The sequence below is a fragment of the Lipophrys pholis genome (assembly GCF_963383615.2).
Source record: "Lipophrys pholis genome assembly, chromosome: 18".
Classification (NCBI taxonomy): domain Eukaryota; kingdom Metazoa; phylum Chordata; class Actinopteri; order Blenniiformes; family Blenniidae; genus Lipophrys; species Lipophrys pholis.
This window is the reverse complement of record NC_137646.1, coordinates 21,192,266-21,218,039: the sequence shown is the minus strand read 5'-3', so window position 1 is coordinate 21,218,039 and position 25,774 is coordinate 21,192,266. Positions and strand designations below refer to the sequence as shown.

Here is a 25,774-nt window from a genome sequence, read left to right as displayed (position 1 = left end):
TTATTTTACATTTTACTTTAAGGGATAATAACCATCCAACATCCAGCACGGGCTCAGTCCCTGATCTCATCAGCGCAGATGGTAATGGCAGTGTGGTGGCAGCACCTGCTCCTCTGGATGAAACACGGCCACATGTCTGTCTTATTACCAGGGTCGTAACACAGCCAAACATCTGCCTCAGTCACTATCCCACTGCAGAGCCATGTATCCACAGTCGGTGGGGCTGTCGCCTGCCAGGAATTCTCAGCTCACAGAATCAAAGTAAAAACAGACTTTTTGTTGTTCTTGTTTCGCACCATATTCCATAAAAAGCGAGAGTTAATTGAGCGGCCGGCCTCTCAAATCGAGCCAGAAAATGATGCCCATGTGCTCCAGGGCAACAGCCAAAACTGATTTTTTTTTTTTTTTTTTTTAAAGAGAAGATTTACTGCTTAACATCCGTGCAGCAGCATTCGTCCTCACATAAACCCCAGGCGGGAGAAACAAAGCTGCATGTCCGCTGGGGGAGCCGCGCTGTCGTCAATCAGCGGGAACATCATGTCAGCCCGTCGTGCCTTTTTACCTTTCGGACACCTCAGAGTGCCTGAGGGGCACCGGGGAGGCAGCGAGCAGGAGAGAGGCTGGGATGGGGCCGCTATCAAGACAAATTGGCTTTGGTGTAGTGAATGTACACTCCCTCAGTGATGTCCCATCAGGCCAAGGTGAGGAAGCAAAGGCACTGCGAAGGTTGGCCGTATTACCTCGGCAAAAGGACCAGAGTTTGAATCAGTATCGGATGCTTTTTGGGGAAATCTGCATGATCTCGGGATGTTTTTTTATTTAGTTTCTGGCTTCCTTTTAACATCGGAAGACATGCTTGTTATCTCCCAACTATGGAATTAGTGTGTCCACAGTCCATGCATCTTTTAAACCACTGTATCCACATTTAGGGGCCTCATACCAACCAGTTTGAGCTCAATGAGACTGAATGAGCAAAAAGATAACATGATACATTCAGAAAATCTTAATATATAGTGAACATTTTTCCAAAACTACAAAAACTCAATTTCTTTTTTTTAAAGTACCGTCTACCATACTGTTTCTCTGTGGACTGTTTTTTTCACTTGAAAATGCATTGTTTTTGCATGTTAATTTCCAAAAAGTTTAATGTTTACACATCAAGGTGACATTTCTGTGAAAATAGACATCGTTTTCAAAACACAAAATGTCTCAAATATTGCAAAAATGTGCATTTTCTCTTGAAACGATGTGTAAACTGGTCCTTAGGCCCAGCCATGTCATTCTAAAGTGGATCAAGGACTGAGGAGGATAAAGTGTTAGTTGTTCCAAATAAGTAAAAAAATAAATAAATCAAGACAATACAAGCTGGCATCCCACACGCGCATATCTACACTGATAACTACTTTCACATGTGTGCATGTCCCTTTAAATTTTACAGGCCCAAGCAGATTCAACTCTGAAATATGACATGTCAGTCTGTCGAGCCTTTTTACCTTTTGGACACCAACCAGTGCCTGATGGGCACCGGTGAGGCAGAGAGGACGAGCAGGAGGAGGAGGAGGAAGGCTGTGACGAGGCTCCACCATCAAGACAAATTGCCTGATGTGCAGTGGATATACATTCCCTCAGTGATATCCCATCAGGCCAAGGTGAGGAGGCAGAGGGCCTGTAGGTGTCCTCATGTATAGGGGGCTGATGTTGATGTTCCATGCTTGATAGACTCCAGCCTGAACGTCACAGGTAATGGCTCTCTTGAGGGAGGCCTGACATCCGAGCATCCAGACATCCACGTTCACCTCGCTGGCCATTACGCACCACTCGTTGTTTGTCACTGATGGAACTGATTGATGCACGAGAACACAGCACGTGTTGTAATGAACACGGTGTCCCATAACGAAGAAAAATCGCGCGCCTTCCCGCACGCTCCGACTCCTGATATACGATGTGTTGGAGTTCAGTTTGCCACGTCAGGGCCCCAGGGGGAGCCGCTCGCCTGCAGAGGATCCCTCCGAGGCGTGGCGACTCCGGAACACCTTTATGCCTGGTTGAGTGTGATTACTGCAGCTCCATGCATAACTGACCAGTCAACAGGCCCCTTGATGCTGCCCAGGGGCCTCGCACCGCTATTGTTCTGTGGATTGTTTTTTGTTTTTTCTAAATAGGCCATTTTGAAAATGACAGAGTACACACAGGCGAGAAAAAAAGATGTTGACTCACTTATAAAAAGAAACAGTATTACGGATCAGCATTTACTTACGTGTGCAAGTAAATTAGCAATAGAATACAGTTACGAGCTACTTCTTCAAAAGAACTACAGTTATGTTACAAAAGGAGCTTAATGGAATGGTAGCACTATTTAAGAGTTTTCAATCACATCAGAACTAACAAGCATGTAGCTTCAGTGATCGTTAATGCATTGCTTCTTTTATTTTTAGAAATATAAGAAAGTTGTGATTACAATGATGCATATTTTCACACGAATGGGAAGTTTTCGGCATTCATTTGAAATTGGGTCGGTTGATAAAATGTTTTTCAAAGCAAATACATGCCGCATAAAACTTAAAATCATTGTAGTTAGTATAACCATTTCTGCATTTAAATGAAAATCTATTTACCTGAGTATCAAAGAAATGGATTTGCCGGATGTGATAATATATGAACTCAAGGGCTTCCAAATTACATGAAAAAGATAATGGACTCCAAATCTGCAAAGGGTCATAAAGTGCCCACGAATACATTAAAATCAAACATTCCACAAGTAAATGTTGATTTAAACTTTTGATGCAGTGTCTCCAAAAACACCTAAATGCTGCGATAATGTGAGAAAAAGAGTGCACACATTCTACTTGCAGGGGCAGCGGCAAGGAAATCAAGCTTAATGTCTTTTCAGGTGAATGTATTGGTATTACCAACGGTTTCCAGGAAGATGAGAGCCATTTGGCCTCAAGGTCCATCTTCCGCTGTATCACTTATTAACCATCACCACTCAAGTGAAAGGTGAGAATATGTAGATCCAAGTAAATGGGCGTCACTCATGTAGAACATTTTATGGCTTCAGCAGCCAAAAAGCCCTTTATGGCGTTCGTCACTGCTGCGATGCGACGTGCTTATCGGGAACAACTCAAGGTTCAGTGTATTGTTACAAAAAGCAGGGAGTCGAACTACCACACCGTTCCTTTTCTTACAATTTCTCTTTTCCAAAAAAAAAAAAAAAGTTTGATACACACCATGGTCTACTTGCAGACATTGATTGGGTCTACTCTGCATCACAGGGCTGGTAGATAATATCTGGTAGTTTGAATTGAAATTCAAACTGCACCAGAAGGAGCCTTTGCAACATGATGATGATCCATGAATTAGCATGGAAATGTTCTCAAAAACTGAATAAAAATCTGATGCCAGAGACGAATGCAAGCATGCAAACGGATTATTTCTGGAAATGGGGACAACACAAGCAACACGAGAAGATAAAAGAAAGCAGGTTCAGTTATAGGGGAAAATCCCCCCCATCATGTAAAACCATGCATGTCACACATGTGCCCATGGTGTTTGTCATTATTTCAAAATTTCCTCAACAGACTGAAACGGAAGCTGCAGCTCTGCTACATTACAATCAAATCATTTGTTTGCTCGGAGGTGTTTGCAATAATATGTCATTGCAATCTCATAAAGCCATTAACCTTTCAGACTGCAGCACCCACAGTGAGCAGAAGCCCATTTCCTCTCCACCTAATTTACTTTCCGACAACCTGACCAAGCGAGTGTGCCCACAAATCCCCTCAGCCTGTGCGGGAGCGCGCGCTGTCACATAGATTAAAATAGACCATCAAAGAAAAAAATAATTATTTGTTGCTTTATGACTAATTCTGCCGATGAGCACCCCACACTCACCTGTGTGGTTACACACTATTATTCCTCAGTGGGAGGGGAGTTCGGGGGGGGGGGGGTGGGGGGGTCTGCAGAAGTCATTCCAAATAGCTGAGAACACCCTCCGATGCCAGGAGCTTTTAATTCACAAAGCTGTTTCGGGGAAAAGAGACTGGGCTTCAGCACAGTTGGCCGATCGCTTGCCAGCAGAGGCAGAGGAACTGGCACAAACACTTTAAATGAAATGTGCTCATTCCCCCTCCTGTTCCCACACCAGTGATTATACTTCACTTACATGGCACAACGACGAAAGTTCAAAATCCCCCCCCCCCCCCCCCATCACCCTACCCTCCCCTCTTCCCACCCTTTAAACCTCTTACACGTCACACCGCGCCTGCCCTTTCCACCGATTTCTCCCTCTTTACGTCTAAATTTGTCACAGATAATCTTTCCCGACTTCCTTCGCAGCCTCACATTTACTCCCTCGTTCTCCCTTCACCTCCACGTCTGCCACGAGGCGTCTGCCCTCCAGGTGGGTAACTGGTGCTCTTCCAACCTCACTCACCCCTCTGCCGTACCTCCCGGCGCCGTGTTTGCTTTTCATCCTCGCCGACTGCTGTGAGGTGAGATTTATAGATTGTTGGGGGGGGGTTTGTTTTTTTTTTTTGGGAGCATTTATTCTGCGGAGGGAATTCGCAAACAGCCACACAGGACGTGCCATTTGGAAGACGAGGGTGAATGATGGCTGAAGAGTTGACCGGTTCAGTGGAATGCTAATGGCATGTAGCCAGCGTTAGCACGGCTGCCGGCTGCCATTTGTACCGAGGGGTGATCCTGTCTTACTCACGCATTAAGATGGTTTATGATTTTAATGAAAACATCTAACATATGCAACCGATTCTTTTTTCTTTTTTTCTTTGAATCAGTCAGATGCCAACACTTCTTAATGACTGGTCCTTAAGCTCCCTTCCGACCAAGATCAGCAATATTTTCTCCGCTATGGGTTCACAAAATTGGATCGAATGCTTATAAAGTTGGCATAACAATATTTCTTTTGGGTGGAAAAGAATCCATTTGGGGTGATTAAAAATGTCCCAGCCAAGCATCATCTGGACCCACATAAAATCACAACTTAGGCTTACTTGAACTCTTTCATCCAAACATTGCTCATTTAAATCCCTCACCTTTTATAAATACTTAAACATATTCATGTTTTGTTTCTCCAAAGTTATTTGGGTCAAGCAAGTTTACTTATTGTCAATAGAGTCTAACATTTATTTGAAGGGATTGTTACGCCTACAAAAAGGGTCATAATAGTCAAATTTTCGCCACTTTCAAATTCATTGGAATGAACATTTAGTTTTCTATCCACCAGAGGGCACTGCTCCGAATCACCATATTAGTCAAGAGTTGAATTTATAGAGAGAAGAAGGAAGGAAGACAAGAACCACCACGATTGCGACAGCAGGACATTGCTCCAATGTTTATATCGAAAGAGGCACAACTGTGAGAAAGTGAAAGTGTTCCAGTCCATCTTTTAACGCTTCTGCTGTTTATTATACGCTTAAGTTCTCAACCCCACCCACACAGCTCGCACAGGTAACTGCTTCTTTGGTATCCATGAACTTGAAAGAGACGGAAGAAATCAACGCAGAGTACAGATGCAGAGTTCTTTGCAAAGGGCGAAGAACCGTGACATGTCGCCTTTTTAGATGAGCACCTACAGGAACTACATAACTTTCCAGTCCCCGCATCAGCACTTTTATAAATGCAGATGATCAGATAACATTAGATAAAATCTCTGTTCAGAGATGTGGTGAGAACGGACTGAATTCAACTGCGCGGCAGGAGAGATTTCGTCGCTCAGCCCACAGTTGGAGCTGGTTTGGCCTCGTTCTGGTTTGTGTGCCAGTATATCCCAGCCACCACCAAGCCACTGCCAGCTCCACCCACTTCTTCTGCGTGCGCAGCAGGATCCCACGGAAGCATGTCCCGTTTAATTGTGCCGAGCACAGCTGGACCTTCAGACGAGGTAGTTCAAGTGCAGACTAATCTGCAGGTCGGCCATCAAGCAGCCGTTCAGTGAATAATAACACAGGCCGTTTTTTTGCCAGCCGCTATGTTTTGCTCTCCAGTTATTGTTTTACTCTCTAATTTGTGACGTATGTCAAGTCACACCTGTGGCATTTCCGTCAATACGCTGGTACCCACTACGTTGACCAAGCAGGGCTTCGACTCCGGGCAAGTCTGCTTCCATCTCCTATAGCTTCACATTTGAGTCACCCATCACATTGTTTAAAACAAATGACCTTGGATACATGATTTCTTAGTAAGAACACGAGGTGAAGGGTTTGATCTATCTCAGTAATCAACAGGCTGTCGGTTAAAAAAAAAAAGAAATGTGAACATTCACATCTGGTTTTGTTTAGCCCTCTTTCACTGTCCTTGTGTTTCGTACATGTTTACATCTTTATTTATGTCATGTACATGTTAATTAGCAGATTGAGTGGAGAAGTGAGATTTAATCATGAGACGTCACCTTAAGATGCATTCTAGTGTCAGGTGCAATTTAATAAACCTGTTGCCGTAATTACATCGAGTTCACTGGAGACATATGTAAATGCCAGAAGGGAGTAGTACAGCCTTTCACTGTGTCTTTGATTCTGCTTTGCAGCCGGCTACTTAACCAGGAGCATACCGCTCCAGCTGGAAAGCCTTTGGAGATCCATACACAGGAGGAAAAAGGAAGCTAACTGTATCGGTTTTCTTCCAGGTATTTCAGTTTCTTCTCACAGTCTGAAAACATTGACTTAATTGGTGACTCTCAATTGCCCGCAGGCATGAGTGCGTGTATGTGGTTGCTCGTCTCTTTGTGTTCTCCCTGATGACCTGTCGAGGGCTTAACCTACTTTCATCCAATGTCAGCTGAGATCAGCAGTTTAATAAAGTGGTAGAGGGGATGGATGGAAATTGAGCTGCTGCAATGAGTTTTCTGTAAAGGGTGGTGGTTCAGACGTCCAGGAGATCTTCAAAGTGAAGCTGTTGGTCCTCTTCACTCACTCTGGTATGTTGGGAATCTTCCAAGTATCTAATTACAAGATTTACCTTACATGAACAATTGGGACAAGGTCTCTGAGATGACCAGGGCCTGAATGAAGATTGGATTTCTTGGGTACACAGAATTGCTCCAAGGTAAACCAAGGACATACTGGAGGAACTTGAGCGCTCCATTTAGTCACAGAAACCTGATCTGGACCAGGTAAGAAGATGGTTGGATAAGATGAAGCATAAATTACCCCACAATGGGGAATGAGGTAAGTTTTATCTCTTTACCTGCACTTAGCTCACCTTCAATTTTCCCAGGTTAACTCGGGAATCCCCTCCCTCACATGTCGACTACTGCTAATACTGCTTTCCCCTCTCCTCTCCTTTCTCACTCCATTTTCCCATATCTCTGCCGCTCAGCAAGTCTTGGTCCCTTGGGGTTGGGGATCGTATCCCTCTTCTCTGATCTGAGGCAGCAGGGAGCCTACGAGATTAGTATTAAAAGTAGCTCCACTTGCATCAGTTTCCATCATACCCCCTTGTGCCCTGTCTATATAGCTCAGCGTCCCATGACTACCACACACACACATATATATATATATATATACACACACACACCCCATTAGCTCAAGTGGCATCTGCTTTTAATTGTAGCCATCTGAGCACTGGCAGAGTCTGTGAATCCATGAATCCACCAGTGCTAATTGCAGAACCACATGTCCCTTCAATGCAGGCTGTCACACCCAAGTATGTTTAAAAGAAAGAAAAGAAAATAGCAGCACAAAACAACTTTGCATTTTTCATCATCTCTTCTGCCCTGGTCATATATGTACACAAAGTCATAAACAATATGATATTGAAATGCCATGCCATCTGTGATAAGCGCTCACGAGTGTATTATTCATAGGGTTGAGATAGTTACTGCACATAGAATATAAAATGTGCCAGTTTATTTAAAGGATGGGGGATTAATACACCTCTTTAAATGCTGATGGATGATGGCAAATGTTCAGCTCACACGGGTAGAATATACATATTTAGAAAGTCATGCTTAAGCTGCTATTTTACACAATACTGTAACTTCACCACGGCTATTCTATCAATTAGAATGTAAAGACGGCACTATGGCCTACAGAAGGCAACCTTAATATATATTTGAAGTAGAAAAGAAAGCCGGGTAATGCATAAATCCAAAGTATGAGATTCATTCCACGTAGGAAAATTCACAAAAGCCTTGTCTAGTGATTCTTGCAGTCTGAATTTAAGTCAATTGGTGACAAAATGTACGTTCATGTCGACAATTCACCATGAACAGCCCTCGTTAACTGATGGCTACAAGTCAGGTTAGGTGTGTGGTAGAACTTGGTACTACTGCATATTACATGCCTCGTCTCCTTGGTACTACAGTATGCCGAGTCAACCAAAGGCACAACAAACATCCCCACATACATGAACCCAACGCATCAATTATTTAGGTTTCCTCCAGCGTCAACTTGTGGCAATCCAGACTCCTCGTAGGAAGACACATCACGTGGTTATTGAGTTGTTGTACATGGTTCAGTGTACTGGAAGAAAACATGACTCTTGACACGTTGTTGAGCATGTCAGAAACGGTTGTCATCTTAGCCCGTCAATGACGTCAACTCCACTTGCAATACTGAAAAATCCACTCGAGATACATATTTACTTCTGGGCTTTTAGAGAACAAAACATTTATTTTCGCTGTCTTGAAAACAGGAGAAATGCAATGTAATAATGTCTGGATTTCATTAGAGTAATTGAATGAGGGTTTTTTTTTGTAGCCTGTGTGTTGTTTTTTTTTAATCAGAATCTGAAAAATAAGTCGTGTTTTTTTTGTTCGATGTCCTAGAGCATCTATTGACGTGTGTGTTTTTCTGATATTTACTGCAACATGTTTGTATGAAAGTGAGTCATCAAGGGTGGGCTTTTTTTTTTTTTTTTTTTTTGGAAAACTGAAATCGGACCAAAATAAAAGAAAATATTGAGTCATGAAGCCTTTTTTGAAGGCTAAACCACACAGAACCAGAGGCACAAATCCCACTGTCAGTTTGTTGGTCCACCATAGTCAAGTGCTTCTCTTTCTCTAACCACACACACACACTCCATTGTGAATAATAAGCTGAATGAGACAATTTTACAGGTTATTAGGCAGGCTTATCCCAGCCTGACATTTTGCTGAGTATAATTGTTTTCCATATACTTAATTCTTCTGCCGTTTGCATTCCCCTTTGCTTTTGGTTGCAGCTCGCCGCCTCCTGAGCAAAGAGCTCACAACAACAGAGCCACAGAGCGGCGGCATAAAGACCCCAGCTAAATCAACATAATGAAAGCAGAAAGTGACTCCTCTGGGAAGAGTACGCACATGATAGACATTTCAACGGCTCAATCACGAGCAACATCATTATTCCAGATGGATGACGTTGAGCTTGAAGCAATAGTTCTGCTTGTGATGTGTAGAACATTTGAAGTTTCCAGCATTATTAGATTAGGTGATTAAAAACCTTAATGGTCCCCATGGGAAAACTGGCGTTGGATAGAAATTAAAAAGAAAGCACTGAAGATAATTCTGCGTGCAATTTGTAAAACGGAGCAACAAAGGCTGATAGATTAGTTGCTGATGGGAGTGAAATGTTTAATGCAGTGCAAATCAGAGGATTCTAATAAAAGCGGTGGGTCAAAACAACACTTTGAGAAAAAGTTTTGGTCAGGTGGACCGGCCCACAAAGAGTTTTCCAGCTTTTAAGCGTATTTCAGTTCTGCATTTTAGCATCTTTGTAGCCATTAACTTTAATGTTTTCTTTAATTTCCTCACTGTGCTTTGAGTTCCTTCAAAAGTCATTGATATCCACCAGAAGATACAGAAAGTTTGTTTCAGCGATATAACATAGCCTGCTATTTTGCAGTAAATGGCACAAAGACAAAATCTAACCAAATTTGGAGTTTCCACTTTAACATACATGTAAACACCAGATTTTAGTAATACTGAGCCAAAGTATGCTGCACAGACAATTGAAACGGCAGATAGCCTCAGACTTTGCCAGCAATGTTGGTAACCAGAGAAAAGAAGCAACTAATAAAAATACATGGGTTTTACATTGCAATATTCATTCACTCTATACTTGACGGTGGTCAGTATGTAGCCACGGCTGCGCTGAAAGAGTCTGTGGTGAAAAAGCATTGTGAAAAAATTGACCGACTTAAGGTGACCTAATGTTTACCAATGATCAATTTGGTTCATGGCCAGAAGTGAGGAAAAACTAAAGTAAACTTCAAACTAAAATGCAGTTTCAAAGAGACTGGTTGGCCTAAAATCCAGGTCAAATAAGTCGTTGCATAGCTGGCATAATAGACTGATTGCATGTTCTTTGTCATAGATACACCACTTCTTTAAAACGTCCACTACATCCAATTGTTAATAATTATAGCGTATTGTTCTAGGGCCAACTCACGTTTTTTAAGGTTTGAATAGAAGGGCAGTGTTGGATTAGTTGCTGTGGATACACTTGATGTATAAAGCTAAAGAACCCAGATGACTTTCAACAAAATTATAAAGCTTTTGCATACTTCTTTATAATGATGCACTGATAGCACTCTTTTTAAAAAAAAAAAAAAAAAAAGGACTAGTACTAACCTTTAGCTACTTGCTAATATATTAAATGCTATAAAGCCCAATTTATACTCCACAGTGTGGACGCGATACATGGTCCTACTGTTGACCGAGCTTGCCGTGTCCTTTGCGCGCACGCACACGCGCACACACGCACACACACACGCACACACACACACACACACTGCTAGTGAGTGTATCACTCAAACTTTAATTACGTGTAGCGTCTCTGCTGTGTGAGCCCCGTAACTCTTCAACATGGAGCACAGCTCGGAGTTACCCGCTGAGCAGTTAAATTAATGAGCAACATCGGGCTACCTCTGCTGGTCCAAATGATGATAAAGTTACTGGTGTTGTAAGAACTCGCTTTCGCCTCCTGTTGATATTTTGGCCGATCAGAGTTCCCAGTCCATCTTGTGTTTGTCAGATTCTCATAAGAATCTCCACGGACATTGCTCATGCTCTCTTGCATACCTGCAGGCGGCGGATGCATGACATCACGCAGTACGAGTGGTATTGGGTATCAGTGCATCCTTACTTCTTTAGACTCATTGCCTCTTTTTCCTCCCAAAAACAAAGAAATGTTGTAGCCTGCTACTTCCCTAAACATTTCTCACTGATAATTGTTGCCGTCTACAGAGGCGCTGGGCTTAATCTCCCACCGGCAGCCCCCCTGCCTTCCATATCAGATGCCTCGAAACAAGAAAACCCTCAGAAAAGTCAGGACACACTTCTCCTGTTAATTAACTTCTCTGATGGTGTTTAGGCTGGGGGGGGGTTGTTGATCACCTTCTCAGCCACCGTTTGCCTTGTTAGAATATTAAAAGCCTCATGATGTTGAACTTAACAGGCGCGAACATGAGCAAACCCCCCCCCCCCTCCCTCCCTCCCCTCACTGTCTGCCTTCAATTTAGCTCCTGGCAAGTGCCTGTCCATCAGCGCGATGGCATGGAAATTCAAGTGCTGTTGTAGGAAAAGAAGCATTCAGAAGGGGACTCATTAGAGGTGTGAAAACTGCCTGATGGAGCTGGTAGATGGGACGAGTATACAAGGCAAGGTGATGGAGACGGATGGCCCGAGTCGCTTCAGCGCCTCGCATCGTCCCACCATGGTTCTACACGTTTAGTGACAGCTTTGATTAAGATGATCCCTCTCTCTCGCAAGGTGTTTTCGCTTTCCCCTTCACAAATATGTAACCTGAGCGGCGTTGACGACACGAGAGGAGGAAACCTTCGACGACAGAACGCGGCGTTCCTTCACGAGCGCACTCGAGCACGTGGAATCAAGATCAACAGCGTTCGCAGCTCATGTGTTACACTCGCTGCATGACGATAACTAACAAATGAAACAGGGAAGGTATGCCGACAGAACTGCATTGCCATGGAAGATGTATTTATATGGAGATATAGTTATATTGGCATCATCTCAAATTTCTACCACGCTGAAAAGGAATGTGGCGTTATGATAAACAAGATATTAAAGACAGAAAAAAATAACCACTGGATTGATTTCGATTTTTCTTAATTATTGATGGTCACTGAGCCCTAAAAGACCCGAGTCAGCACTTGCACGCATACTTTCATGACCCAGTGGGACGTTTACGTGCCTCTCCATAAAGACCTGGATGTTGTCGAAAATATGTAAATTGGTACCATTAAAAACGACAAATTACCAGAGAAATTTCCTCTGTCAAATGTAGGACAGCTGCAAATTATTCCATAGGTAATCAGATTAAATACATTTTCATTGATCATTTCAGGTTCCCTCGCAATAGATTACAAAATAAAGCAGATGTGAACAGAAACAGCAACTCACGCTAAAGAAGTATTTACATATTAGGAAGCCCAATAATATATTGCTCCTGCTCAAATTTTCTTGATGAATGTGTTGAGTTTACTGCTCCTTCCCCATCCACTGTGATCCTGTTACCCCTGTGACCCCAGCTCTCAGTTTTACAGTTTTATGGCATTAGAAGTGAAAGAGTTATGGGGTCCATTTGTCCTGCTGTTATAGAGGAGCACCCTTTCACTGAACATTCTGATGACAATGTGCGGAAGGTGAATGGCATCATTCGGCACACTTGAAAAGCAGGTCAAGCCTGTTATTTGCTCAACTAGCAGGCTGGAAAACATTCTACTGTTGCTGGTTATGTGTATTTTGAGCCTTACATGCGGGATCATCTCACGTTATCGTGCGATGATTCATGGCGGTCCTTCCCGCCACCATCTCCAACATCACAGCTTAAAGAGAGCCATTAGATTTCCATCACTCTGATCACAATCATGACTGTGTAAGTCAGTAAAACTAGAAGAAATGAAGTTTAGAGCCGTCAGCTGCTGGTTGGGTTTGGGGGAAAACATTCATAAACAACAGTTTGGCTCTTGTGATCACACTGGAAGGGTCATATTATGTAATCTTAACCAAGAGTCTTATAAACTGCTTGCAATTATTCCTCACTCTGGAGCAGGGATCACTCTTGAGAGCCGCTGTCCTGCTCCTAACAAAGCCCAGCTTCACGGCAATCAGAGATACACATGCAGGCGACCAGGGACCAATGGTCTCTAGGTTCATAGAAATTACCAAAATCCTTTTTAACCGAGTGTGAAATGGAAACAAACAAGCCAAAGTGTTTGGTCAATGATGCAACCAAACACCACCAGTATTAAAAAGACAAACCAAACAAAAACAACACTTAAAGCTGCCAAACAAAACGACATTTCTTCAAGAGTAAATAAAGTGTAATGTGACGGCATAATCCCTGCAGCCATTGTTGGACCAAGAGCTGCTTCCATCATTTAATAGCCAAGTAATCTCCCGAGACACATGGGTACTGTTTTTCAGCACATGTGACTCGAGCTGTTGTGAAAGTTCACATGAAGAGAGAGAAAAGACTTCAACAGTGGGAGATTAAAGCAAACAAGAGCTTGACTCACACAATCAGGCGTAGAACTCCACACTGCTCCAGCGCCGCGTGCACCGACAGCGAAACCAAGAATCCAGGCGGTTGCCGTTCATTTATCCGAGTGGCAAGAGCTGAAAGAACAGTAAACAAATCCAAGGCTAAGGACAGCAGCTTCTGGTGGGCTGATTGGAAAGACTGGGAACAGGTGAGGTGGGTGTGGCCAGAAGGAAATTGGGTGAAGAGGCTGGAAGATCTGGAAGTGAAGAAAGAAGGGGAGATAGCAGAATGAAAACAAGAAGATGACCTTGCATCTATGTCCGATACACTTTTCCCAACTGTGGGGGTCAAAGGTGAAGGGTTCTCCATGAACAACATTGATAATTAGTCTATCAATAGGATCAAAAAGAGTGTTTTGACTTGTGGTTACCTCCTGGGGTGCACACTGAGGTTAACAGCAAGCAACAGAAGCTCTTTTTCATTTCATTTCTTTATTTTGAACAGTGTTGCATTGCCAGCCTTTAGGAATATCAATTATTCACTTTGCTTCAGTGACAGACGCTGACAACCTTGCTTTAATAAAGCCTACTGGGGCTGCTCCTTTTGTTTTATTCCAATGCCAATCGTAGTAATGAAGTCATATTTTTCAGCAGGTTGAACCAGTGTGTGTGGCCTCCAGACCTGCTTCAATAACGTCCGCTGTCGTAGATTAATGTAAATGCAATCCGAGTCCGACAGTTGTCCTTAGAAAAACTCCCAAAGTTAACAATGTGACTTGAAGGAACTGCCTTTTTTTTTTTCTTCTTTTAATTCTCTCAACATGCAGTCTGGCAAACACATTGGGGGCAGGAAATAAAACAATAAAACATATGCTAGTTTTAAAGTTGGGTTGAGGAAAAACAAAGAAACAAGAACATGACCCACTTCAGGGTCTTGGTGAAATGATACTTGGAGGTGTGAACAAATAACTGTCTAAAACAGCTAATTAACATTTAAAGCTAGAAACATGTCAAATATACCTTATTTATTGAACTCTCTCTGCCCATCACTGTTTCCGACTGTGCTTTGTAGTGGTTGATGATGGGGAAGGTAGAATGGCGTTAGCCGCTGAAGTGGACTCAGGTATAGCGATGCCTTAGTGGAGGGTCTTGGCACTCTCAACTTTAACTGTGGTACCTTTGCCAAGACCAATGTAGTATTTGTTAAGACTGTTGTTAAGCGCTCATTGACTTTGAGCGCCAGTGTTTATGATGTGTGGCGTGTGTGTAATGGTTTGTGATCTATTGAGTTTGAAAGGAACGGAATCGGTTGCCCTTTGTCACCATGTGACACCGTTTCATTCTGCACAGAGACAATATGATGATGCACCCCATTGCAGAGGCCTCTCCTGGGCCATTTATTTGTAAATGCTTCTGTAGGTTTGAGCCTGCAGTCTATTAAGTGGTTCTCGCAGGCCCAGTGGATACAAATGCTGATCGCCCATCCACATCCACACAATTGCCCCAGTCGATGTTACCCCCGGCTGCCTTCAATGGAGTTGATTGGAGCCACTCTCTTCGGTGCCTGTGTTTGGAGAAGACTCGCCGGGGCACATTTCAGAAAGCAGCTCTGCTCCACTAAAAGCATGCCTCTGGTCTATTTTTGGGAGAAGCTGCACAGGGCGGCATCAAACCATGCAGGAAAGATTGAGCCGGACAGGAAGTCAGACACAGGAACGGCATAGATAATTTAGTGAACTTTCAAAATAAGTTATCTATCGTCGTTAGCTGGGCAAAAATGGAAGTAAATCATAAATATCCATAAACTAGTTTACTTGAGCTGCACTCGTGAAACAGTTCTAATAGGAATCGAGTAAGTGAGGGAAATATAAAACAGCTTTGTAGCCATTATGTCAGAAACCAATGCTCAGTGGAATTTCAAGATGACGGTACAGTATTATTACAGTATTTGTTAATTTGCCCGTTTCCATTGGACGTTTGGCTTCTTAATGCTGCTCATGATATAGGTCAGATAGAGTGATTTCCACAACCCCATCTTATATTCTTCTCCTTGCGTGTATGTTGAATATTTGCAACTCTGATACATTGCGTGAGCATTTCCCAGTGGACTAGTCAACCGACTGCTTTTCTGGAGGCTCCACTGATTTATTAAAGCTTTCTTCTCTTCATTGTTTTCTTGCTTTTGGGTATATTCAATGAGGATCTTACGCTTTTTTTTATGAACACTGATTTGCAGAGAAGATCTTATGTTTCAGAAATCCACAAGATCCCGTCTTGTTGCATGAGACCTTGTTAATGAGTCATTATTTGATTGTAAAGTTTGTTTCGATTAATGTTGATTGCACCGTATTATCTTTTAAAATATACGTCTTTTCTAGTCATGGTTACATGAGATCAATTTTTGCAAGTGTACTCAAAGTTTTATTATTCCCTTGTCTTTAGATCACATCTGAGCCTGTTGTCTTTGTATAGTTACGCCTGAATCACTATCAACAAAATGGAATCCGCATACATTTCCTCAATGAGACTTTACTCTCCCTGTGAGCTTGGGATGACACGATAACCAGGAGGACCGGTACCGGACATCATAAAAACAGCACTCGACTCAACAATAGAGACAACAAGAGCGTCCCGATTCCGTCATCCTGCTGCGTGGTGCAGAAAACGCATTCTTTCCCTGTTATGAAACCAATGGTGCCTTTTTGCTGTAACCAAGTTTCTCCAGCTCGGATATTTTTTTGGGCCTAATTGCTGCCGGTGGCTAAATCCCATCCATTTGCATCGATCCCCTTTGAAGAGGGATGCAGATGAGCTTAACGAGTGGGCTAATTATGCTGCTGGATGCTGCTGCAACCTCAACTTTGCGCGCGCACGGAAGCGTGCGTGCGTGCGGGTGTCTCCGATTGGAGGCTTTGTTTTTTTTTTGTACGCACAAGTGTGTGCGTGTCAGCCGTAGAACAAGCAACCTGACATTAGGAAGAGACATTGGCAAAGGGATTAATAATGACTGAGCTTCCATTGCATTGTCTTTCAGCCGTGTCAGGATCAAGCTGACAGAACACCGACTCAAACAAAAAGAAAAGAAGCAGATAATGGACCCATTTGGCTGAAAAACATCCAGAAAACACAAGGATGCAAACAAATACTATTGTGCACGTTTGCGTGTATGTACCCGAGGCTGTTTGGGTCCGGGGTACGTGTGCTACTTCGCCAGGCAGCGCATGACTGGTGTTGTCTCCCCAAGCACACAATAGTCCGGACACCAACACAAAATGTCACTCGACAGGCCTGTCTCTTCTATCTCTCATTCCTCCTCTCTCTCTCTCGCTCCATCGCTACCCCCCACCATCCCTTCCCCTTTGCTGAAAGGGCTGCAATGACAAGTACAAGTGAAAGAGCAGGAGAAGCTGCGACGTCGGGGCACGACGCACAGATGGATTCACATCTAAGTATATCAGAGACATGAAGGCAGTCCCAACAACCCTGTCCCCCTTCCTCTTAACAGATAGATAATTGGCCGGTGTCTCCAGGCTAAGAGCAGATGGCGAAGGGGTGCAACTGTCAAAACACATCAAGGTTAGTGGAGAATTTCCAGAAAAGTTGGGACTTTTTTTTTTTTTTTTTTTTTTTTTTTAAATCTCCCAAAGAGAGGGAGCACTCCATGTGAATCACGACAAGCTGAAATAATAAAAAAAAAAAAGTGGATAGCTTTTTGCTGGAAGTATTAGCCATCCCGTTATTCGATTTTCCTATAGCATGTTCACTTTGAGGCAGCTCGCAGTGTGACGGTAGGAGGATAATGCTTGACACGTTTGACATTTCAAACAGTATCGCAATAAGAGCTTCCCCCGATTCGGAGAGCGGCGTTCTGCGCTAAGCTCGTCTCTCGAAATAATGACGTCTTCAGGGGTCTATGGCATTCCAGTCTGTCTTGTTACGTGGGGGAAGAAAAAAAAACAAAACAAAGGAGAATCTTTATTTTCATGTTGACGAGAAAGCCTGTTTTTGATTGTATTTGCCTTTGCGCTGAAATTCCTCGCAGAACAAAGATGCATCACAAGCAGATAACTATACAGCTAACAAGTAGTGGAAATTGGATTTCTAAAAAGACCCGTGGCAGTACATTTGGCTGTAAAGAGATTGAGATTTCAAGTGTGTGCACACACTAAGATAGGAATGTGTGTAAAGAGGAACAGACATCTCACAATCTTTGCTTTTTTTTCTTTTTTCTTTTCCTCTGGATAAAAACAACTCAACTCCAAAAAAGCCTTGATCTGATATGAAATAAAAATGTGAGGCAGTAGCAGTTGTCATGTAAATCTGAAGCTCCGTTTTGCGACAACATCTAATGTCCATCAGTCCTATTACCCCGCTGACTTTTTTGTGTGTGTGTGTGTGTGTGTGTGTGTGTGTGTGTGTGTGTGTGTGTGTGTGTGTGTGTGTGTGTGTGTGTGTGTGTGTGTGTGCGTGTGTGTGTGTGTGTGGGTGTGTGTGTGTGTGTGTGTGTGTGTGTGTGTGTGTGTTTTCTTTTAAATGAGCTGCTTGTTTCTCCCTGGATGAGAGCCTCGATCACAACAAGACAGGCCCGGGGCAAACAATCTGAGGAGATCAGACACATACACGCGCACGCTTCTGCTCCGAACACACCGAGGATTGGCGAGGACTTGAAGCAGTCGCTGGAGAGCGGAGGAGAGGACAGGCGGGCGGGCCGGGCTGAAGTGAGATGGATGTCGACTCTTTGAGGAACCTCACAGTGCACTGCTGCTGGGACTTAGAGATAATTTGCTGCTCGTCTGTGAAAACAAGATGTAAAGCCATACTTTATTGTTGTCCTTGCTGTCCCATCTGCCACGGGCCAGAGTGAAAATGACCTGTGTATTTGTGAGAGTGTGTACGCCCCTGTGTGTGTGTGTGTGTGTTTGTGCGTGAGCAGATTGCTCTGCTGAGCGAGCAAGCATCCTTCTGCATACAACACGACATGCAGGCAAAGTGCTGCAAAGTATGCCAGCAGGAAAGTGCACACACATGCATGACAGCATTTGATGAAGACAGACATGGATCCAAATCCATGGGTGGATTACAGGCATGTGCAGAGGAAGGGGGGACGGCGGGTGTTGGAGCACCTGCCCCTTTTGCCCCAAGCGCTTTTTGGCAAGATTTTTTTTAAATATATATATTTGAAAAAAAGTATTTATGTTCTCTTTGTCGCCTCGCATATGCAATAAATGATACAAAAAAATTGATTTTTAAATAAATAGCGTCACATATTTTGACCGTCGCGTAAGTTGACCTCGGTGACCAGCGCTACAAGCCCCACCCCCTCCCCTCCTCCGGCTCACTTTGAGCGTCGCCGCTCGCTCGGAGCCAGGTATCCTGCTGTGTCCCCTAATTCAACAACTTTAATGTTGTTGTGGGGAGTTGAGGAGCTGCTAAATAAGTTATTTTACTTACTAGATAGACAGTTTTGTGAGATGATGCGCAGTGAACCGTGCATGGAGATCCCAGGGGCTTCATGGTGCGTTCAAGACACTTCAGTTCCTCTTTTTCTTTATGATCATGTGTTAAAATACATATAACTGTCATTGCCGTATTGTCCTTTTAATACATATTATTGTTCTACATGCCCCAGGTGCCTCTGTGTCAATTATCAAGTGGATTCGCTGCAGCATTCACTCACAATTGCACAATACATAGTGTATGTGTTGGGTGTGATTTAAATGTGTAATTGTGAAGAGATCTACTTTAAAAAATTTGTACCTGGGGGCCTGTAGAACAAGAAAGTCTACAGTTTTAGTCAGTGTCAACTTGTGTGTTTATTCCACAGCCTCAACGTTTATATTTACAATATTTCCCTAACCACTCCTCTGCCAAGCCACGAAGGACCTTCTAATCCAAAGAGCAGCATTGAATTAAAGCATTTTGCTTAAAATATGTGTGCTGAAGACAGTTTGTTTTATATATTGCCCTAAATTGAAATTGCTTTCAGTTACCATACCCACCACTATATATATCCTTGGAGCCCAAAAACCAGGCGTCCAATCTCCCACCAGAGGCGAGGTACTCCTGTATCTTAAAACCAGAGACAACCACACACCTGACCAGAGTGAATGCCAGCAAGAGAACTCAGTCAACACTGGCCTGAGCCAAGAGGAGCCCACAGGTGGGTGGAAAGAAACATATTACACCCCCCCAAGGCATGGACATAGGTTGCCAGAACATGCAGGCCCCGCTGGCCACAGACCCACACAAGGCCCGGGGTAAAGTTCAAGGAGCAACCAAGAAGCCAGAAACTAGAGCCTCCACAACGCCTATAGCTAATATTCTAGCACATGAAGAAATTTCCCCTGGGATGTGGCAGATGTTCTTAAATCCTAACACTGAAAATCCGTGTGAATAAATCCACATTTACACCAAAATATTTCAAGTGAAAGAGCATTGTTTTTGCGTACGGAGCAACGTTTTCAAAAATGATTTCAGTTTACGTGAAAAACAGCAGAAACGCTGAAAAACAATGTAGTTTTCATGGAGGGCCATTTTCATGTCGGGCCACTAGTGGGTGCTGTTGTTCGTTTTTGTAATGAAAACAAAGTTGGATTGCTATTCAGAGTGACTGTCAACTATAAAACTACTAAGTCCCAGGGGAATACGTACAAAGTGTCATGACACTCCAGAGACACTCATTGTTATTATCCATCTACTGAGCATGTGCAGAAGAACTATTTACTAGTAGCAGGGTTCCCCAAAGATTGCGTTTTGGACCGTTTACACAAAGGTTTTTACACAAAGTCTAATGCATGCCTTTTTCTTTTTGCTGAAAGACGGGACTTCCAAATGCAACTTCATATGTTGTATATGTGTATGTGTGTATAGAGGCATATGCATAAGGATTGTGATTCTTGGGAGCAATTTTTAAAAAGTTGCATTTTCAGTCACTCCGAGCATTGTACTTATGTAAACAGACGACCAATATACCACTAGTATTTTGTTTTGTTGTTTTGTTCTCACTTGAGTTGTCCTGGGCCTAAAGTGTATTTAAAATTGGAGGAAGAACAGGGTTGGATGAGGGACCAGGCCTCAGCCGCAGTCCCAACTCCCACCTCAGCTTTCACTCGGCACAACCTCAAAAAGCGATGATGAGATGTGGCGAAGCTCGACATGGGGCTATGGAGGCTTTACATGTTTGTGGTTATTTTCCATCAGCTGATGGTTGTTTCATGTCTTTTTCTGGTAATTTCATGCACGTTAGATGTCACGTAAGTTGTTTTTAACCCGTGTTTGTGGAGAGTGTCTCTTTGGTCATAGTGGTTTTAAAATCACATGTTATGACACTTTGTCCTCTGACTCCCGGGAGCCCTGGAGCTGTCCTCATGAAGCACGCTCAACAATTCTTCCATGTTGAAAGACGAAAACATTTTCACACAAACACCTCTACACTGACAACAGGGTTCACTTCGCAGTTGATGATGAACGCTTGTGACTCATAAAGCTTATTTTTAATTAGCTACGTGGTCATTAAAATGTGTTAATTGTATGCGTTGTGTTAATGCTGTGTCAAAGTCAGCTAAGGACAAGGCTCAATGGAAACTGGGACTCCAGTAATACAGTGTGACCCTTCATAATTTCAATATGATAATTGGAAGAAGTCCCCCTGCCCCCTCCACCAAGTGCACCTCATGCCAACACACACTTCCTCTATCCAAACTTTCTGCAATGAGAAAGCAGTACAGCTCCCCCACTTGGCAGACTCTCCTCGGGGATTGTGATATTTTCATCCGGGGGTAACATCAGCATTAGCCTTCCACACCTCTGTTGGCAGAGAAACACATCAAACATTAAGAGTAATTTACAAAAGCAGAGAAATTTCGCAGACGTTTGCCAAACTGCAAATAGCTGCACACCATGTACCCTCTGCTACGTTGCTGATCTTATCGTGCAGTGCAATGTGGCAATTTGGTGCAGCTGAAAACAGGGGCAGCGTGAAACCCTTTCTGAAAAGCAAAGCAACTCCTCTGCTGTAAAAAAATAAAATAAAATAAATTATATACAAATACATATATATATATATATATATATATATATATTTTTTTTTTTTTCATACAAAAGCCGCACAATGCTATAATTCAACCCTGTGATGAATAATCCATTTTAAGTTTTAAAGAAAGCAGAGGTAAAGTGCGGAAATGTTTGATTTGCTGAATGGAGGTTAGTGTATGACATAATTCAGGCCTTTTTCTGTCTGCTTGGTTTAATAACAGCACCAGATTCAACATTCATAAGGAAGCTCATCCATGTGTGAATCCAGTGCTCATATATACACGAAAGCTCTCAAAGTCAAAACTGATCAACAATGGGAGCATAAATAGCCTTCATCACACACACAGCTCGAGTCTCACGTCAAAGATCTGTGTGGTAGAATTGGGAAACTTGCCCATGGACTGAAATTGTGTCACGTGTGTCGCCATTTTGGTTCAAGTCTCCAGCTAACGACGGAAGTGCCCGGAAGCTCAAAGCTCAGTTTCTTTCCCTCAAGCTCCTGCTGCCTTCACGGACTAACGAGAATGTCGTAATTAACGGCAAACAAGAGGCAAATTAAAAAACTTACATTGATACATGTTAAAAAAAGATTCTACTCATACAACACGATGTGCTTTACATACAGCACTAACTAGATTTTATATTTGTACACAATTTTCCTTGGAATATAAATTTGTATTGAGCGCTTTGAAAGCTGGAAGTTCAGAAGCAGGAGCCTCCATATATTTCTTGAACGCATCACCGCTGTAACTCAGTGTTACGCTGGACTGATTAACGCAGCGACAAAACATGACTGCTTCTGTTGTTGTGCGGAGGTTAGCGGCTCTTTCGGGGGCCTCTGCGGTGGGACTGGGGGCATACGGAGCTCACGGTAGGGAATAAACATTAGCTCATTGTCCCTGACTCCCCTCAAGCTAGCAGAACCAAAGCAGTCTGTTCGCTGCTCCAGCCTCCGTCCGAAAACATGCTAATTTAAACTTTACTTCTGTTTCTGGCGGCTGAATGTCCGTAAACAATATAAATATTGCCGCTGCTCATGTTAAATTAGCTATTGTTTCATTCGGCTTACAAATAACAAACGAAGCATGAAGCTATTTTTCTTACGAGGACAATTTCGTAATGAAGGTGACCCGCTTACATGGTGTGTCATGGAGAAGGAAGGCTGAGTAAAGCTGCAGGACAAGATAGCGGAGTCGGGTAGTAATGACCCCAGGGTAATTATTGTGAATAAAATACTTTGTCATATCAGATCAGCACATCTTGAGTGTCTGATCCTTGCAGTTGCACCAGTTTGCATGCACTCATATGAGTTTTATATGTGCAGAATTCTAGTTGATGTTAGTCTGAAATGCAACAAGATAAAATACAATTAAAGGTAACTTTTCAGTTCAGTGTGTCTTTTTCTTTTCTCCCAGGTTTCAAAAACCGGGACCCTGATGATTACCAGTTTGTGGTATGTAATAGATCTGTCAACACATTTAAGTTTACATTTCTTGTTACACACACATACACACACAAAATGCAGGTTTTTCCCTCTGGTATGAGCCTGTTCCCCTGCCTGTGTGATTAGAGGACCTGTCATGATAGATGAAAATGGTGTAATAGGTGCCTGACAGCAGTCTATTCCCCCTTCTCACTAGTGGCCCATTAAGCGTCTTCTAATTCTCCACTTCCACTGTATAGTAGGAGCCTTCATCATAGGACGTTTGATTCACTGAACTGAAGGCTGGTTGGAGAGGGCAGGAATGGTCTGAAAGCTCTGTCTCTATGTGTCTGCCTCTCCAGCTATTTGAAACCGCCAACAAGTACCATTTCTACCACAGCCTGGCCCTGCTGGGTGCTGCCCACTCCAGCAAACCTGCTGTGGTGAGTATGGGAGCCGAATGTTCTCTTTTCAAGAAGTGGATGCTGGATTTAGTGCATTGTGCGTTACAAAATGTCAACTCAACCTTGTATGTACCTCTCATTGCCAATTTTGATTTAAAAACAAAAAAAAACCCTGACAGATCCAGGAGGTGTTTGTAGTCAATGTTCACAAAATTTTAAGTGGTGGTTAGGGCTTATCATTATCGTATCAACTTCAATATGCTCAACCTCCATTAGCACTTTAGGTGTTCAGTGTCTTGGACAGTCTGTCACATAGACAGAACAAGATAAGGAATCGAATCGGCCACATTTTGATTGGACGACGACCCATTGGTTTGTCTTTCCACCCCCACCCATCAAACACTCTGCAGTAATTAACGACATTGCTTTATTTAACATATTTACCTTGCTTACCAGAGTTTCAATAAAGAGCCCATGCCGGTTCGTCACTCTTCTCTTTTCAACAGTTATTTTACTCGACAGAGCAGCAGACTCTGCCTCGCTCGGTTAGATTGTTTGTGATATTGTGTGTGACTTTCGTGACACAACATGTCCCACAATTACACCGACGAGCAGCCACTCCCCCAAGTTCTGTCAGGTGAACTTAGCGTTTATGTCAGCAGTGCGTAGTGGCCTAAAAGAGATCGGAGGGGATTTTAATAGCATCGTCCCCCATACGACCATGAAATACTGAAAATATAGATCACTTCAATATATATGCTAGATCAAATGGTCCTTGTCATGTTAGTACAGACAGATTCTGGACATATCTGTCTGATTTGGGTTATTTATTCACCCACTCTCACCAACATTCACGAGTAAACGTGTTAAAATGAGTTAGCGAACTTAAGCTTCAAGATTTTCTAACAATTTCATTAAATTGTCATATGATTAGACAGAATCTTGATAGCAAACCTGACGAAATCATCTTCAGAAGTACCTCTTTAAAATTTATGGAACAAAGCCAAAGAAGTCTTAAAAAGTCAAAAACGGGTAAATGTGAACTGGGCTGCATTATTGAAGGCATTGGAAGCGTCGGATTAAAGAGCTGTGCTGAAATACGGCGCCTTGTCGGTGACAAAATTGTGCTTTCCAATTAAAGCTCAGCTAAACATTTGTCCTTGGCTGCTGAAATATTTGTACAAGCTGAGTCACCATCCTCCATTACCGTGTGCTCCTTGTCATCTACCAAATGCAGCACGCACGGATTCCTGTTTTGTTTTAAGCACACGCTTCCCCTCGTGTATCGTCCTGCCAAGCTACCAAGGTAAAAAGTGTGCTTTCCTTCCAGGCGGGAACCCTCCTGATAGCCGGCATGGGGATGTTCTGCGGCTCTCTGTACCACCAGGCTCTAACGGGGGACTCGGCTCTACGCAAAGTGGCCCCCATGGGCGGCATGGCCATGATCGCCGGATGGCTCGCCATAATTCTCTGAACTGCATGTGACGGCTCACGTTTCCTCCACGAGGGCCACTCTGTGACACTTAACTGTCACGGCTGCTAACAGATTAAGTGGAGAGCTTGGGAAGGGTTTGTCTGAGGGGCGGCGCTGAGTAACAATGTCACCGACCCACCCAACCCAGGGTGTCAATGAGAGATAAGGTCACGATTAGATTATCATTTTTTGACCATTGCTGTCTGTGACTGCTGCTTTCTGAGCTAAACAATGGAGGTAAAGGAGGACTGTGATGAGTTTTTACAGATCAAAATGACAAATTACTGGATTTGTTACTGTTTATTCTGCAGTAAGTACATTAATATTGTCTGGTAGCTTTGTACAGTAAAGGATTGATAGATGGAGTGACAAAGAATTGAGTGAGTTTCAAGTTAAATAAATCATGTTTCTTACATGTTGTGCTTTCCTTCATTTTTCCTGAATGGATGATTTTCAGCACCTCAAGTCGTCATTTGCTCGTCTTTTGTCAAAATCAATGTCAAGTCAAATCCTTTATTTATCACACACAACAATTATCCACAGTATAATGTGCTAGATAGTACTTTATTAATCCACAAAGGGAAATCCCACTTTCACACAGCTCATCAAAAGAAAACATAAAAACATCAACCACACTTCCATTCATACGCCACTATTTCATAGACGTGAATCGAATAAGTTAATATCAAATATCTTAAGATAAAATAGTAGGATAAAATTGAAAAAGCGATTAGAAATGATGATTGCTGTGTGTGAGTGAACCAAAACATTTTTTTTTTAATGGGAGAAAATAACTAAAATGCAGAGAATATCACACTATAATACAACATTAATAGTAATAAAATAAATGAAGGCACACAGAATAGAAAAGATAGACCCGTGTCAAAAGTGCAGGTACATAATATACACAATGCAAATCTGCTGTATATCAATATATGATGAACATTTTAGAGGAGTTAAAAAGTATGACTAGTTGAGTTCACTTGGGCATGTTGGATTTT

At 42.8% G+C, this 25,774-nt stretch overlaps 1 protein-coding gene across 1 annotated transcript; it reads left to right on the top strand.

Annotated features, from left to right (window-relative positions):
* Nucleotides 1–22,203: 22,203 nt before the first annotated feature.
* On the top strand, nt 22,204–25,187 carry tmem256 (transmembrane protein 256). The gene is made up of 4 exons (XM_080486777.1): nt 22,204–22,343; nt 22,888–22,925; nt 23,258–23,338; nt 24,630–25,187. Exons 1-4 carry the CDS (start codon nt 22,262–22,264, stop codon nt 24,771–24,773), a joined length of 345 nt encoding a protein of 114 aa, XP_080342903.1. The 5' UTR covers nt 22,204–22,261; the 3' UTR covers nt 24,774–25,187.
* The last annotated feature ends 587 nt before the right edge of the window (nt 25,188–25,774 follow it).

Bases quoted from the DNA above. Each gene is read 5' to 3' on its own strand.
- tmem256 (XM_080486777.1), top strand. From the start codon at position 22,262: ATGACTGCTTCTGTTGTTGTGCGGAGGTTAGCGGCTCTTTCGGGGGCC. The intron at 22,926-23,257 runs GTATGTAATAGA...CTGCCTCTCCAG, and splicing joins CTGATGATTACCAGTTTGTG to CTATTTGAAACCGCCAACAA. The intron at 23,339-24,629 runs GTGAGTATGGGA...CTTTCCTTCCAG, and splicing joins ACTCCAGCAAACCTGCTGTG to GCGGGAACCCTCCTGATAGC.